The sequence below is a fragment of the Parasteatoda tepidariorum genome, chromosome 6, assembly GCF_982258835.1.
Source record: "Parasteatoda tepidariorum strain Cologne lab strain chromosome 6, Ptep-v5.0, whole genome shotgun sequence".
NCBI lineage: Eukaryota > Metazoa > Arthropoda > Arachnida > Araneae > Theridiidae > Parasteatoda > Parasteatoda tepidariorum.
This window is the reverse complement of record NC_141760.1, coordinates 108,437,460-108,451,146: the sequence shown is the minus strand read 5'-3', so window position 1 is coordinate 108,451,146 and position 13,687 is coordinate 108,437,460. Positions and strand designations below refer to the sequence as shown.

Below are 13,687 nucleotides of genomic sequence, written 5' to 3'. Positions count from 1 at the left end.
CAAGAGCCACATTTCATCCAGTCTTTATTATTGGTCGACACCGAATCACTATTCGGACTGCACTATTTCGGACACAGATTTCGGATTTAACAGAAAATAATTTAACCGTGGTACAAAACATATTTAAATTAATACTTAAAAGAGGTATTATCTTCAATCAGTTAGAGACTGCTCTTTTAAAATCCAAACTTATCTAACCGAAATTTTCAGAGCATTGGCGACAATGACAAATAAATTCAACCAGAGAGGCGAACCATAGTGTGCCAGTTAAATTAAGATCTTCATGTGTTGTATTTCTTTTTTAAAAAATATTCTTTTTAAACCATTGAATTTTAACCATTGAATTTTATTTTAATTGCTGTCTGATTTTCTGCTTTAAATTTGAAACAAGGCTTTTTTTACGTTATTCAAATGAACTAAATTGCAAAGTTTTTCATAGTTTGTAACTAAAGTTTGTAATTTCGCTCTTTACTCGAAGTCACTTCCTAAGAGAAAGCATATAGACATCCTGCCATATTGTCACCCAAAATCGAGTCCTCTTTCGATGATGTCAGTAAACGTGAATACCGAAGTCAAGACTTTTGATGGTTTTCCATTGATGGACCAACATAATCTTGATGGAAACCATCATAATTCCATCATGAACTGCTATGTGTTTTGATGGTAACCAACATAAGTAACCATCACCCCAATGTAGGAATTCGGACTGATTTATGATGGTCTAACATAAGAATGGCAACTTGTTTTGATTGTTTGTTCATGTTGAGCCATGACGAATTTCCATCATTTTTTTTTGTCCCATTGACCACAGAAATGCCAGAACTGCTACTCTCTTCTCGTTACCCACTGGGCACCTGTGGCGAAGCAAGCCACTGCGGTGGAGCAGCATCGCCCACGTCACACAAGCACAAACACGTTTATAGGCGTTCACATTCACAAACAAAGAGGAAAGGACATAGAACACACAGAAAGAAAGAAACATCCATGCCCTGATCAGGATTCGAACCCGCTGCCAATGGCCCCGCAGTCAGACACGCTAACCACTCGGCCACCTGGTCTGCTGAATTTCCATCATAGTGTCTTAGAAAACAAATGTTGGAACGATCATGAACAACCACCATCCCAATGTAGGAATTCGGATTGATTTATGATAGTCCAACATAAAAAAACCCAAATTGTTCTGATAGTATATTCCTGAGAACCATCAAGAATTCCCATTAAACCATAATAGAAATGTATAGTTAAACCATCAAGAATCATCACGGATTTTGGTCCATGAAAATCAAACTTTTCTGGATGGTTCACCATGTTAATAGGTATTTAATATACTACCATGAAGGTTAACCAGCCATCACAGTATTAAAGTAGTATTTTCCATCATGGAATGATGGAAATTTGTATGCTTATCAAAAACCACGAACACGTAATGGAAATTGTTGGATGATGGTGACCATCAAATATTGTTGGACCATCATGAATAGCACTGAAACCAACATAAACCATCAAAAAAAAATTTTTCATGGGACCATCAAGAATTTTGACTTGCGTGATGCCATCGAAATATATATCACGTGTTCTAAACTGTCCCTCATTCATTTCGAAATGACCTGTCTGCAACTGGTGTCAGGTGATTTCGGATAAATATCAGCAGTAATCTAGCTCGGAGTCTTATCTTCGGTCCTGTCCAACTCTCCCCAGCTTCATAAGGAAAACATTGCACTTTAATTTTTTTCTCAATTTTTTTGTGTGTTTATTGCAAATCATTTATTTTCAATAGGCTGAAAGAAACGAAGGAGTTGTGTCACTGGATAAAGTTAGAAACGACGCAGAAGTCAGTAAATCTTTTCCTTCTTTTTTTTTTTTTACTTTTAAAATTAAAAACATTCATAATTATTTTTCAGCAACATTTATTGCAGGGTGTCTTCTCCCGTCTTTATAATGTATTTTTGAATCCAAGTCAAATTGCAAGCAACCGGGAGCATATTGCAACACAGAAGGAAAAAAAAAAAAAACTCGAACTCATTTTTGAAGGAAACGGAACTCAGTGGCGCGACAGACCATAGAGGGCCAAGACCTACTGTGCCCATCTCAGCTTTCTTGACCATCGGTTCTGGGGTGCAGGTGCAGATGTTCCGGTTAGGTGGTACTCATTTATCGACCCACTGAAGGGATGAAAGGCTGAGTCAACCTTGTCCTCCCCGAGATCGAACCCAGAACCTGTGGCACGAAGAGCTACAATTCAGCCACCGTGGATTAAAAACCATTGATAAGACCGGATAAAACTGTTTCTATTAATCGAATTTCTCTCGCAAAGAGGTTTCGCGTTAAAAAGATTCACTATCTCTTTGTTAAGATTCCTCAAATTTTGATGCCGTTTCTATTTTTTCCTCTTTCTTAACCATTAATTTGTGACCCATCACACTGCGTTACTTTTGATAAGGATTCTAAAACTATACATTAAGGGCGGTGGTTGAGAAGCACTCGTAGAAAAAAAAAACATCAATACTAATTTTTTCTTCCTTCTTTGAATTGCAGGCGTTATTCGAAGCAGGTGAAGCTGAATGGGAAACGGACGAGGCAGCTTTTAACACGCTGTTTGCATTCGAGAGTTACGAACATTTGAGGTTTGTCTTCCAGGAATACGAGGACATCACTGGAAGAACACTTTCGGAAGCCATTGAAGCAGAGACAACGGGATACATGAAGAAAGCTCTTCTTACAATAGGTTTCAAAATATTTATTTATCTACCGCAACATATCTTTACATCGGAATTTTTTGTATCGCGATATAGAATTAATATCACCAAAAAGACATGAAAGAACTCTTCTTACATTTAGTATCGAAACACTTTAACGAATTGTTCTGCTTTCCATTGTATCATATGTTTATTACATTTTAGCAGGCAGACTACATCAGAATTTTTTTGTATCACTGTATAGCATCAATAACATTGACATTTGATCGACAAAAAACATAAAAGAAGCTCTTCTTACGTTTGGTTTCAAAATATTTTAACAAATTTTCCTGATTTCTGTTGTATCATATCATTCACTAAGTATTAGCAGTATAGCTACGTCAGAATTCTTTGTGTTCTAATTCATCGACAAAAAAAGATGTGTTTCGAAATATTGAGAAAAAGCACCGGAACGTATCTACATTTCTTAAAAAATGTTTTATAAAATAGTGTGAAATATCGTTAAGACATAACCAAAATATAGCCAAAAATATCGATATTTAGCAATACATATTACTCTTCAAACTACGATATTGGTGATATTTAATTATGCTAGATTATTATTTAATTGAACAGTATTTTCAAAGTAAACCATTTTTTTAAGAATTGTTTTAAGCTATTTTAATCACAATTTTAAAAAAATGGCACTGGAACTCGCACTGTTACGTTTCTGTTGTTTGCGCTTGAAGAATAATATCGTATTCAATATTTATCTTCATTGATTGGTCGTGATATAAAAGCTGTCGATAATTATTCGTATGCTCAATAATTTTCACAGCCATTCAAGAAACCCACTGTGGGAATACAATATAAAATACCATCATCTTGATTATCGCTCTTTCTTGATGTAGTGCGAAACTCTAGTAGAGATAGATTATAATAGTTATTTTAACATTTATTTGCACAATTTTTAATATTTTAATGAAATTTTAGGTCGAATAAAAAGTGACCCACGAAATGAAAACTCTTTAAAGAAAAGCGGATGATGATAGAAATGTAATAATTTGCTGTGTTTTGCTTAGGAACCAAGAAATCTATGGTGGCGACTTTTCAATAATTCGCCAATAGATGGCGTCACTAACTGAGAAAAACTAAACTGCTTACTGCTGCATGTCAGACACTACATTTTAAATGATTACTAAGGTGTCTTTTAATTATGTCCTCCGAATGCACCATGTTTTTGAAAAATCAATGTTATACAGTTTTCTCAGTTAACTGCGTTGTTGAAAAACTTTTCTTTAGGTAAATTTGAACATGGGTGGAATTCAATAGTCGCTTCTGTTAGCAAAAGCAGTGCAAAACATCTCCGTTTTTCTTTAAATAGTTTTTCAAATCGTTGGTCGATTTTGCTCTACTCGGTACCATTTTGACAAAATTTCTAGTTAGGTAGCAGCTTTTAACTAGGGTCTAAAATGTCTGAAAAATGAAAAAAATAATTATTTATTTCTGATTTACTCGATTATACAAACAATTTCTGCGTTACATTAATATTACTTTTATTAATAAACATATTCTACATTTGTTCCCAATTTATGATTGATAACATGGGAAACCGATAAAACTAAACAATACAAAAGAACGAAATGAACTATACAAACTAATAAATGTCCTAAGCAGGGCTTTATAGTGATTAGTTAAGAGCAGCCCCAACATCTAAGTGTTTCATATTGGATCTAGCCCCAGCATAGTAGTCTATCAAAACACTCAAATCAAGTTAGAATCCGAAGTAAATCAATAAAAATCCCAAGTGCTGGTGACAATAAATTAATCAGAAAATTAAAATCAGGGTTACACACAATACTTCAGATATATAAATAGTAAAACATTTAGATAAAATAATATAAAACAAGAGTGATTCGCTATCGCAACGCTCAAATATGCCATCTCGTACAAACTATAGATTTTTTTTTTCAGTGTACTTGCTATATGCACCTTTGTAGTATCAAGTTAACAAAATATTACGTTGAATAGCCAAAACATTATAGAGCGAAAAATAAGCCCTTTTAAGGAAAATAATCAACTGACTTTAAATAAATTCGCAATTAGATACTTAAATTCAGCAACGCTTAAGTTTTAACAAATAAAACTCTTATTTTACCTTTGGACCATTATCATTATCACCATGTACCAAATCACATACCATAGCATACCAAATCATTATCGCTTTAATATAGTCAAAATCTTAGGGGGCGTGTCATCAGAATTTCAGATTACATATTTACATGCCCGATCGGGCTTAGAGGGTGAAAAACTCTTGTCAGATTGGGTTCTTTAGGTGCTTGGCAGCAATTTTTTGGTCCCGTTTAGCTGTGCTTCGGACTACACGTGTTTTGAACAAAATAGAAATTTTATAAATATACACATTTGATTGCTTTTTGAAAATGTTTTAATATGAAACCAGCGTTATGTTGCATATGCTTAAAACTTCTTCAACAAAATAAGAATTTTCATAAAAATTTATAGACGCATAACTTTTAAGTCCATATTTTAATATGAAATTAGTTCTAAACGCATTGCAACAAAAGTAACGACAAAAAGTATCGATAGCGTTTAAATAATATTGTTTTCAGTACATTTATCTTGGAACTAATCTAATTAAATGTATTTTTTCAGTGCGATGTGTAGAAAACACCCCCGCTTATTTCGCCAGAAAGTTATACAGAGCCCTAAAAGTAAGTATTATATTCTTTTTTTTTTTTTTTTTTTTAATGGTGGGCACTGGGGTCTATTTCCCATTGGCTTCAGAAATGTCAGAATTGCTACTTTAAGGACTAAGGACCGAGGATGCGCGGTATCGGTCCTTGTTAAACTGTTCTATCGTAAAGTGCTCAAATTCGCGCACAGGTCGTTAGGCTACCAAAGCGGGAGTGCCATCTCCTCCGCAGAGGATCAAAATTGCGATGGCATGTCTTCGGGTCATTCTCAGGGATGTTTCCCAAATCGTCGCCAATAGCCCAAGGAAACAGCATTATTACAGAATATTTAAGAAATAGAAGCAGGTGAAACCACGTGAAAAAAATTTAGATAACCAATTTTAAATCTCGAAATACTTGAAATTCTACTTATTTAAAAAGGCAGACCAGCTGCTCTCGGCTAGTTTAACATTCAAGAAAAATCTCTCGTTAGTTGGAATATATGTTGGTAGTGGTAAAATAACAACTGATTTGACATTAGTGAGGGTAGATTCTTGTTCTAAATTCTTTGAATTTTAAAGGTTTTGATTAACACGATATACAAATAATTCAAATCTTAAAAAAAATGGGTTTGTTTGTCACGGCTACAACTGTACTGTAGTCGCTTGTAACCAATAAAAAAAATAACCAATTATTAAAGAACGTGGAATAAACTTCCAGTGTAACTTGGTTTTGATGAAATAAAACTGTAAATTAGCAAACAACATCGATGTTTCCTTTTAAGTAATGAAAAACGTAGAATTTTCTGCAGTTTAATTTGCAAGAATGTTTAATGATTAACATATAAAGAGAACATTTTCCCCACATCTCTCCTAATCATACTAATTAAAATTTTTGAACAATTTTTAGGAACAGGGGCTGAAATTGACCCTTGCATATACTGTCCGAATTTTATGATTCTGGTATTCAAAGAAACACAAGCAATCTTTTCTATTAGTATTATGAAATTCTTTATTTTAAAGTTAAGTCGCAAAAACTTACACAGGAGTCTCAAATTAATATAAAAGTGCAAAAAAGTTGCCTCGAATATGACCGATACTCTTTGTAAAAAAGAATAGGTATCTAAAAGTTGCCCAATTTTCCTTTCTCCATTCTCCGTTACCATGATTTCGTCTAATCTTGCTTCTTCCCAACGCAGTAATTTTCAGTAAAAAGTTGGAGTATACTCCACTAGCGTAAGAAAAAAAAGGTAAGATTTGCCGAAACCTTGGTAACGGAGAGGGGGAAATCATGGACATTTATTCTATTTTCAAAGAGTAATACAATTTCTTCTCAAGAAGACGGTATTAAAATGATCAAAAACCATTCCCTAATAATTCGTAGTTAATCTCTTTATTTTAATTTCATTCGACCCACAACAAATGGATTTTTATAGTATCTTACTCTTAAGATGATTAAATTCGATCACTTTTAAGATGATTAAATTCGAGAATGATTCATCGAGTTTTAATCAAATTTCGAAGGAGTGTTTAAAAATATGTATATTAAGGTGCTTAAAAATATGTATCTTAAACATGTATTGTTTCTAGGGCCCAACGAAAGATGACAAGTCTCTAATTCGTATTGTTGTCAGTCGCTGTGAGATTGACATGGTATTCATTAAAACTGAGTATCAAAAGAGATTTAAAGAACATCTGGAAGACACAATACGGGTAAGATTCTCATACTTTTTACAATATTTTTAAAAATTTAGTAGAAATTAAATAATTTCAAAAATATATGTTTTTTCCAAGTGGGGGATAACTATACACTCTCTGTCAAGGCCGTAGCCAGGATTTTTTTGGTAAGAAACAAGGACGGTGGGGGGGGCGATATGGTAAGAAGCAAGGACGGTTTCAGACATGCAAAGTAGGGGGAAAACATTGTAACAAATATTGTTTATTCTGTTGTTCGCAAAAGTTAAACTAGTAATTAAAAAATATTACGTAATAATTATTTTTCAATTAATATTACATAATAATTATAATCAATTTGTAAACAAAGTTTACAAAGACATGCGACGGGGATTTGAAGAAAATTTTTTGATTACTTTTTTAGGACAAACCGGAATATTCCGAAATATGCTTAATATATTAATTATAAGAACATATAAGAATTATCATTCTCATGATTAATATTATTTCTTCTAAGAACTTGACTGTTTTGATTGTTTCGACCTTTGTTCGACATTTTTCTAGGTAAAAACTAACAGTTATTCAGAAATGAAGTAAAGCTATCAAAATAAAATATAAGCTACTTACCAAAACGATTAGTTTTCGTCATTTTTTCTTACACAGAAATGTCAATCATCTAAAATTTTGATATTTTCTCGAAATTATTCTCAGCTATTTTGATTGAAATACTTTACGCAACAGTCTTTGCAAAAATGTGCAGCTTACCGACTACAGTACAGGGCTGAAAGACCATATATATCGAGACGGAAAACAGTAAAAACTGGTAACAAATAAATTTAATTTTTTTGGTTTTTTTCCCAGAATAATAAAAATCCATAACTACCAATTGTTTTTACGGATGCAATTTTTATATTGAATTCCTTCTTCGCCGTGAAAAATTTCCTTACGGTGAATTGTTATTGTTGAGAATAGATTAACTCCTCCCGAATATTATCGAATATTGAAATAGTTCTTCTACCAGTATTTTCTCTTTTCCGTCCCGCTTTTAGGCCTGCTACAATACGATAAGCAATCTGTATCGATAAGCTTATAAAACAAAAAATGGTCTCAGGGTCAAATGACCCGATGTGGTAGACAACAGTATACGACAGGTATTACTTAAAATAAACAAAACCAAAAAAAATTATATAAAAATAGTATAAGAACTGTAGATTAATTAGTAATAAAAAGTCAAATTTGCAGAAGTAATAAAATGATACGTGCATTTTCGATGCATAAGTTCAAAATGGGTCAATTGATCCGTTGTGGTATTATTAGTGTTAATAAAGTTAGTTAATAAAAGGTTTGATTCGACAGTTTTTGTTTTTCTTTTTACTGAGAGGCTCAAAGAAAGAATAAAAAGTTTGAATCCCAGAATTTCGGGGGGAAGGGGATTTGTCCCGACGGTCCCCCCACCTGGCTACGGGCCTGCTCTCCGTAAATATAAAAGGTATCCCAAGTCAAAATATGTAAATTGTATCCCATCATCCAACATTTTCAGTTATGCGTTGATGGTTTTTGATTTGCTAACAAACTTCCATCATTCCATGATGGAAAGTGCTATTTTAATACTATGAAGGTTAACCGTCAAGAAAAGTTTGGTTCTCATGAACCAACAATCCATGATGAATCTTGATGGTCCATGACGGTTCCAACTATACATTTCCATGATGGTTCAATAAGAATTCTTGTTGGTTCTCAGGAATCAAAACAATTCGTTTTTTTTTAAAAAAAATTTTTGATGTTGGATCATCAAAAATCAGTCCAAATTCCTATATTGGGGTAATGGTGGTTCATGATTGTTCCAACATTTGATTTTTAAGAAACGGAATGATGGAAATTTGGAACCGTGGAAAATATGATGGAAATTTCTAATGGTTCAACATGAACAACGATCATGAAAAGTTGCTATTCTAATGTTGGACCACCATAAATCAGTCCGAATTCCTAGCTTAGGATGATGGTTATTTATGTCGGTTACCATCAAAAAATATAATGGTTCTTGATGGAATTATTGATGGTTACCATCAAGATTATGTTGGCCCATCAATGGAAAACCATCGAAAATTTTGACATGGGGTCTCAATGTTACGCAAGGTATCCAGCTCTCCATACTTTCCCCTTCTCTATTATTATTATCGGTTCAGAAAATTTTGCTTTTCCCCACGCCAGTTTATTTCAACTTATTATTGATATGTACTACCATGTGGGGAAAAAGCGAAATTTGCTCTAACCATGTTAACATAGAGGGGGAAATGAATCGAGTGTTGAAATCGTGTCACCTTGAGGCGCCTATAATATTTACTGAGGGTGGGCGGGGAAAGCCTGGTTAGTAGGACGTTGGACGCGTGTTCGTGATAGCTGTGATTCGCTGGTTGAAGAATAACCATGCATTAAATGGTGACTGGTGCAAGTTAAACCTGCCGAGGACACAAAGTCCTCTAAGTTTCAGTATCAAATCAATGCTGAATTGGGTGTACTGAATTGGAGATTGATCGTTTTCTGTTTCAAAATTACGATCTGTGAATGAATTTTATAGGTGTATAATTGGGGCCCCTTTGTAAAAACGGGCTGTGAAGTCGTATTCTTGGCCATAGATGGCGCCACTGAAAGACAAAAACTTACACTCTGTCTTAAATCACAGCTTAAATTCGCCTGGTTTCCCAAACAGGCTTGTTAAAATGGCTAAATGTATGTAGTTTAAAGTAAATATACTAAAATATATATAGTTTAACGTAAAAGAACATTCTTAGTGTTTCACTATACACCACTTTCATTTAAAGAAATTGCTGCCATTTTTATTGTTAAGATACGCTTAAAGTTTTAACAGTGTATCATAAATTTGATAGAAATGACCAAAAAGAACAGTGTTAGTAATAAATGAGGAATAATAATTTTTACTTGAAATTAAAAAGAACAAGGTTATGAATGGAATAATGTATTGGTTAAATAGCTTTATTGACCCTTTCATAAATTGTCTTAAAAAGGTTGATCTGGATATACTATTCTGATCATTTAAATGGAAAAATCACATAATTAAGGCATATAAGCTGTCAACATTGCGAAAAGTATTACCCTAAAATGAAAACGCGCTTCTCCTTCGTTAACTTTCAGTAACTCTGAAGGTTTTTTTTTTACTATTTCAAATATTTGGAAAAAAAATATTTATAAAATTTTTTTTTTTAACAAATGAAGCATTGTTTGAAGAAAAAAAAATAACGGCACTAATTTCTTAAAAAAAAAAAAAAGATTTTTAAAACCTTAAACCTACCTTTATTTAAAGACTATTTTCTGGGCCATCTTAATTTTAAAGACTTCATTTAAAACCTTTTTTTGAGAACTATTAATATTCAATGAAACAAACAAAAACTTCCTTTTTAAAAAATTGATGATACAGAGAAAATAGTTTAGATTGTTTTAAAAATTAGTATATTTCTTTCTTTTAGGGAAATGAACCAGAAAACTATGAAAAGTTACTCATGGCTTTAGTGACGTTAGACAAACAGAAGAAGTAACTACAAAACCTTCTACTTTTCCTGCTTTTTCGTGTATTTCTCAATAAAATATTTTTCTTTCATTAATCCAAATGTCAGAATTATTTATATCTGAATTATGCTGATGATTAAATGACTATTATGAGATATTTCCACAAATATTATTTCGGTAAATCTTGGATTTTAATATAAAATAGCACTAATAATAATTTTGTCTAATTGTAATTTTGTCTAATTGTGTTCTAATAATAAATTTGTATACCAGCATACCACATGAAAAAATTATTGAGATTTGTGAAGGTATTTATGACAAGTATTTATTTGATGAAAAAATTGATAGGTTTAACTGGTTAGATTTATGCAAGTTTAATCTTTTTGAGAATGTTCTTTTTAATGGTTTAGATTTTTATAAACAAATTATTGGAATTCCACAAGGTAATTCCTTTTCTGGGGCTTTTGCCAACATTTTTTTGCACTTTTTCGAGGCTAAATTTCTTGAACATAAAGTACTTAATGCTTTCCGATACATTGATGATTTGATTTTGTTTAATTGTGACGATTATAATTTTATTTATACTATTTATCCTGGTGATTTGGTCCTGAAAAAAACTAATGAAAATTGCTTTAATATTGAATATTTAGATTTTAAAATTGATATTGTTAACAATTTTATTAAAATTGGTGTGTTTGATAAAAGAAAAGCCTTTAATTTTAATGTTATTTTTTTCTGCAACTTTAAAACTAATTTGTGTAGTAAAATATTCAAAAATTTTGTTTTTTCGCAATTAGTTAGGATCAAGAAAATTTGTAATAATGTTGAAAGTTTTCGGGAAGCTGTGGATAATTTTTTAAATTATTTGAGTAAAAATGATTTTCCTTTTAATTTTTGTAATGTTAATTTTTTAATTAAAAAAATGATAGATGGTTTTTAAGTTTTTATATATTTTTTCTTTTAACAGGGCGCAATTCTAGTCTTAACTGAGCAGCCCCAGTTAAGCATTCTATTAATTTATCTACGTATCTCCTTCTCCTGACCTTTTTCATTTCATTTTTAAACTTCTACTGCGCATTATTATAGGGGGCGTTGTTTTTCAGTTTTTAGTGTTTTCTTTTCCTCCACTTGCTTTTGAAGTTTATTCTTGACCTGTGACTGTGAGTTTTTAATTTTCTGATGATTTTTATTGATTTTCTTTTCGTAATTTGTTTATTCTTTTGAATGTATCTTGTTTTTCCTGGACCTCTATACAAAACCATCGGGGTACTGAGGGAGATATTTTAAGCTTTTGCTTCTCCCTCAAATAGAAATGGTTTTGTTTTTAATGGCTACCGGGGCCGGTACCCCCTGAAGACGTCGGCTTCGGTGGTCATATTTTTATTTTATTTCATTTGTTTTGTATTGATACTTTTTTCTGAAATTTCTGCTGCTTCTTAGCGCGTTTTTTTCAAAGAAGTTTTATCCTTTTGATCTTAATTATTTGTGTTTTCTTTCAGTATTTGTCTAATTGTTTAATAATTCACCTAATAAGGTACTGAGATATGTATAATCGTAACAATTCACATCCAAATTGTCTTAATTATTAAACCAATTGTTTTCATTAATTTGGGAAAATAAAAACGCACTTTGAATTAACATACTCTTTTTGTCTTATTCAGATTCCTCAAACCATGATGGAAAGTCCTACATAAGTTAGAATGTTAATTAACGATAAGTTAATTAAATACTGAGCCATATCACTCACCGAATTAGTTGAAATGTGGTTCTTTCTTGTCTATGTCTTTTACCTAACCTAGATTTTTAATTTGTTTATGAATTTTTTCTAACCGTGATATATTTTTTTTTTGTGTACCTGGCAACTTTGGAGCACAATTAGTTTCTTTATGTTCCACATGGATTCGGGCCTGTCCTGTGTTAAGTCTCTGTGTAAATATGTAGTGAAATAATTGAAATCTTTGAGAAAGAATCTTTGTGAAAGAATTTAGAACGTATCACTTAAGAGAATTGATACTTGAATGGCTTGGCTTAGAATGGAAGGAACAATTGCTGACGTATACGAATGCCACGTCTCAATAACCAATCAGGAACGAGATTTCCACACTACGTCACATTGTGAATTTAAAACTCTTTACGCATTCTTCATTCATGTTAACTACTTTTGCCGTTTGTTGTCATGTTCAAATAACGCACAACCGGGGGAGAGGCGGAGGGGGCTTTAGCGCCCTCATATTTTACAAATGAATTGATACAGCCCCTTTTAAGACTAAAATTTTCCACTCAGTATTTGTGTAATTAAGTTTACAATAGAAAATAGATAATTCTTTTTGTGTCTAATAAAATGCTAAAAAAATTTAAATGATGACTTTCTAAAAAAAATGTAGAAATTCAAGTGAGCTTTTACATTTCCTTGGCGAAATTTGTTTCCAAATAGTACCTTATTCATCCTCCCGCACAGGAATTATACGTCTCTGTAGCTGACAGATAGGGAAAGTCTTGATTTCAAATGTCCCAGCGAACATAATTAAAAAAAAAAAAATGAAACAGTATAAAAGAAATTACCGTAAACTGAGATATAAATAATTTACCGGTAGACAATTTCTTTCATTAATTTTATTTTAATTTCAAAACAATTCGAATCATTTAGTTAAAATTGCAAGTACGATTTTTTAATTGTCATCTTGCGACGAGTTTCAGACAATTCGAACTAATACTAAACAATAATTCAGTTTATATATATATATATATATATATATATATATATATATATATATATATATATATATATATATATATATATATATATATATATATATATATATATATATATATATATATATATATATATATATATATATATATATATATATATATATATATATATATTCACACAAATTTAAAACTTCTTACACATGATTATATAATTTTATATTATTCTCTTTTTTCGTTCTTTTCATATCTTTAAAAGTAAAACTAATTGCCCGAATTGAAAATTTCTTGCAAATATCAAACACACTACAGGTTTAATTCTTTCGTATCATATCTTTATGCATAAATTTCTTGAATTTGAAATTCTTTCATACTCTAATAAAATTTATTAATCCAAAGATAATTTCGGCGA

The 13,687-nt window shown here is 31.6% G+C and overlaps 1 protein-coding gene across 1 annotated transcript in view; it reads left to right on the top strand.

Annotated features, from left to right (window-relative positions):
* Nucleotides 1–10,661, top strand: part of LOC107437252 (annexin A13) — a 34,837-nt gene extending 24,176 nt beyond the window's left edge. Inside the window, exons 7-11 of the mRNA XM_043046976.3 lie at nucleotides 1,778–1,831; nucleotides 2,536–2,725; nucleotides 5,349–5,407; nucleotides 6,958–7,080; nucleotides 10,527–10,661. Coding sequence (XP_042902910.1) covers nucleotides 1,778–1,831; nucleotides 2,536–2,725; nucleotides 5,349–5,407; nucleotides 6,958–7,080; nucleotides 10,527–10,595 — 495 coding nt within the window. The 3' untranslated portion in view covers nucleotides 10,596–10,661. The remainder of the gene's footprint in view (nucleotides 1–1,777; nucleotides 1,832–2,535; nucleotides 2,726–5,348; nucleotides 5,408–6,957; nucleotides 7,081–10,526) is intronic.
* Nucleotides 10,662–13,687: the final 3,026 nt, after the last annotated feature.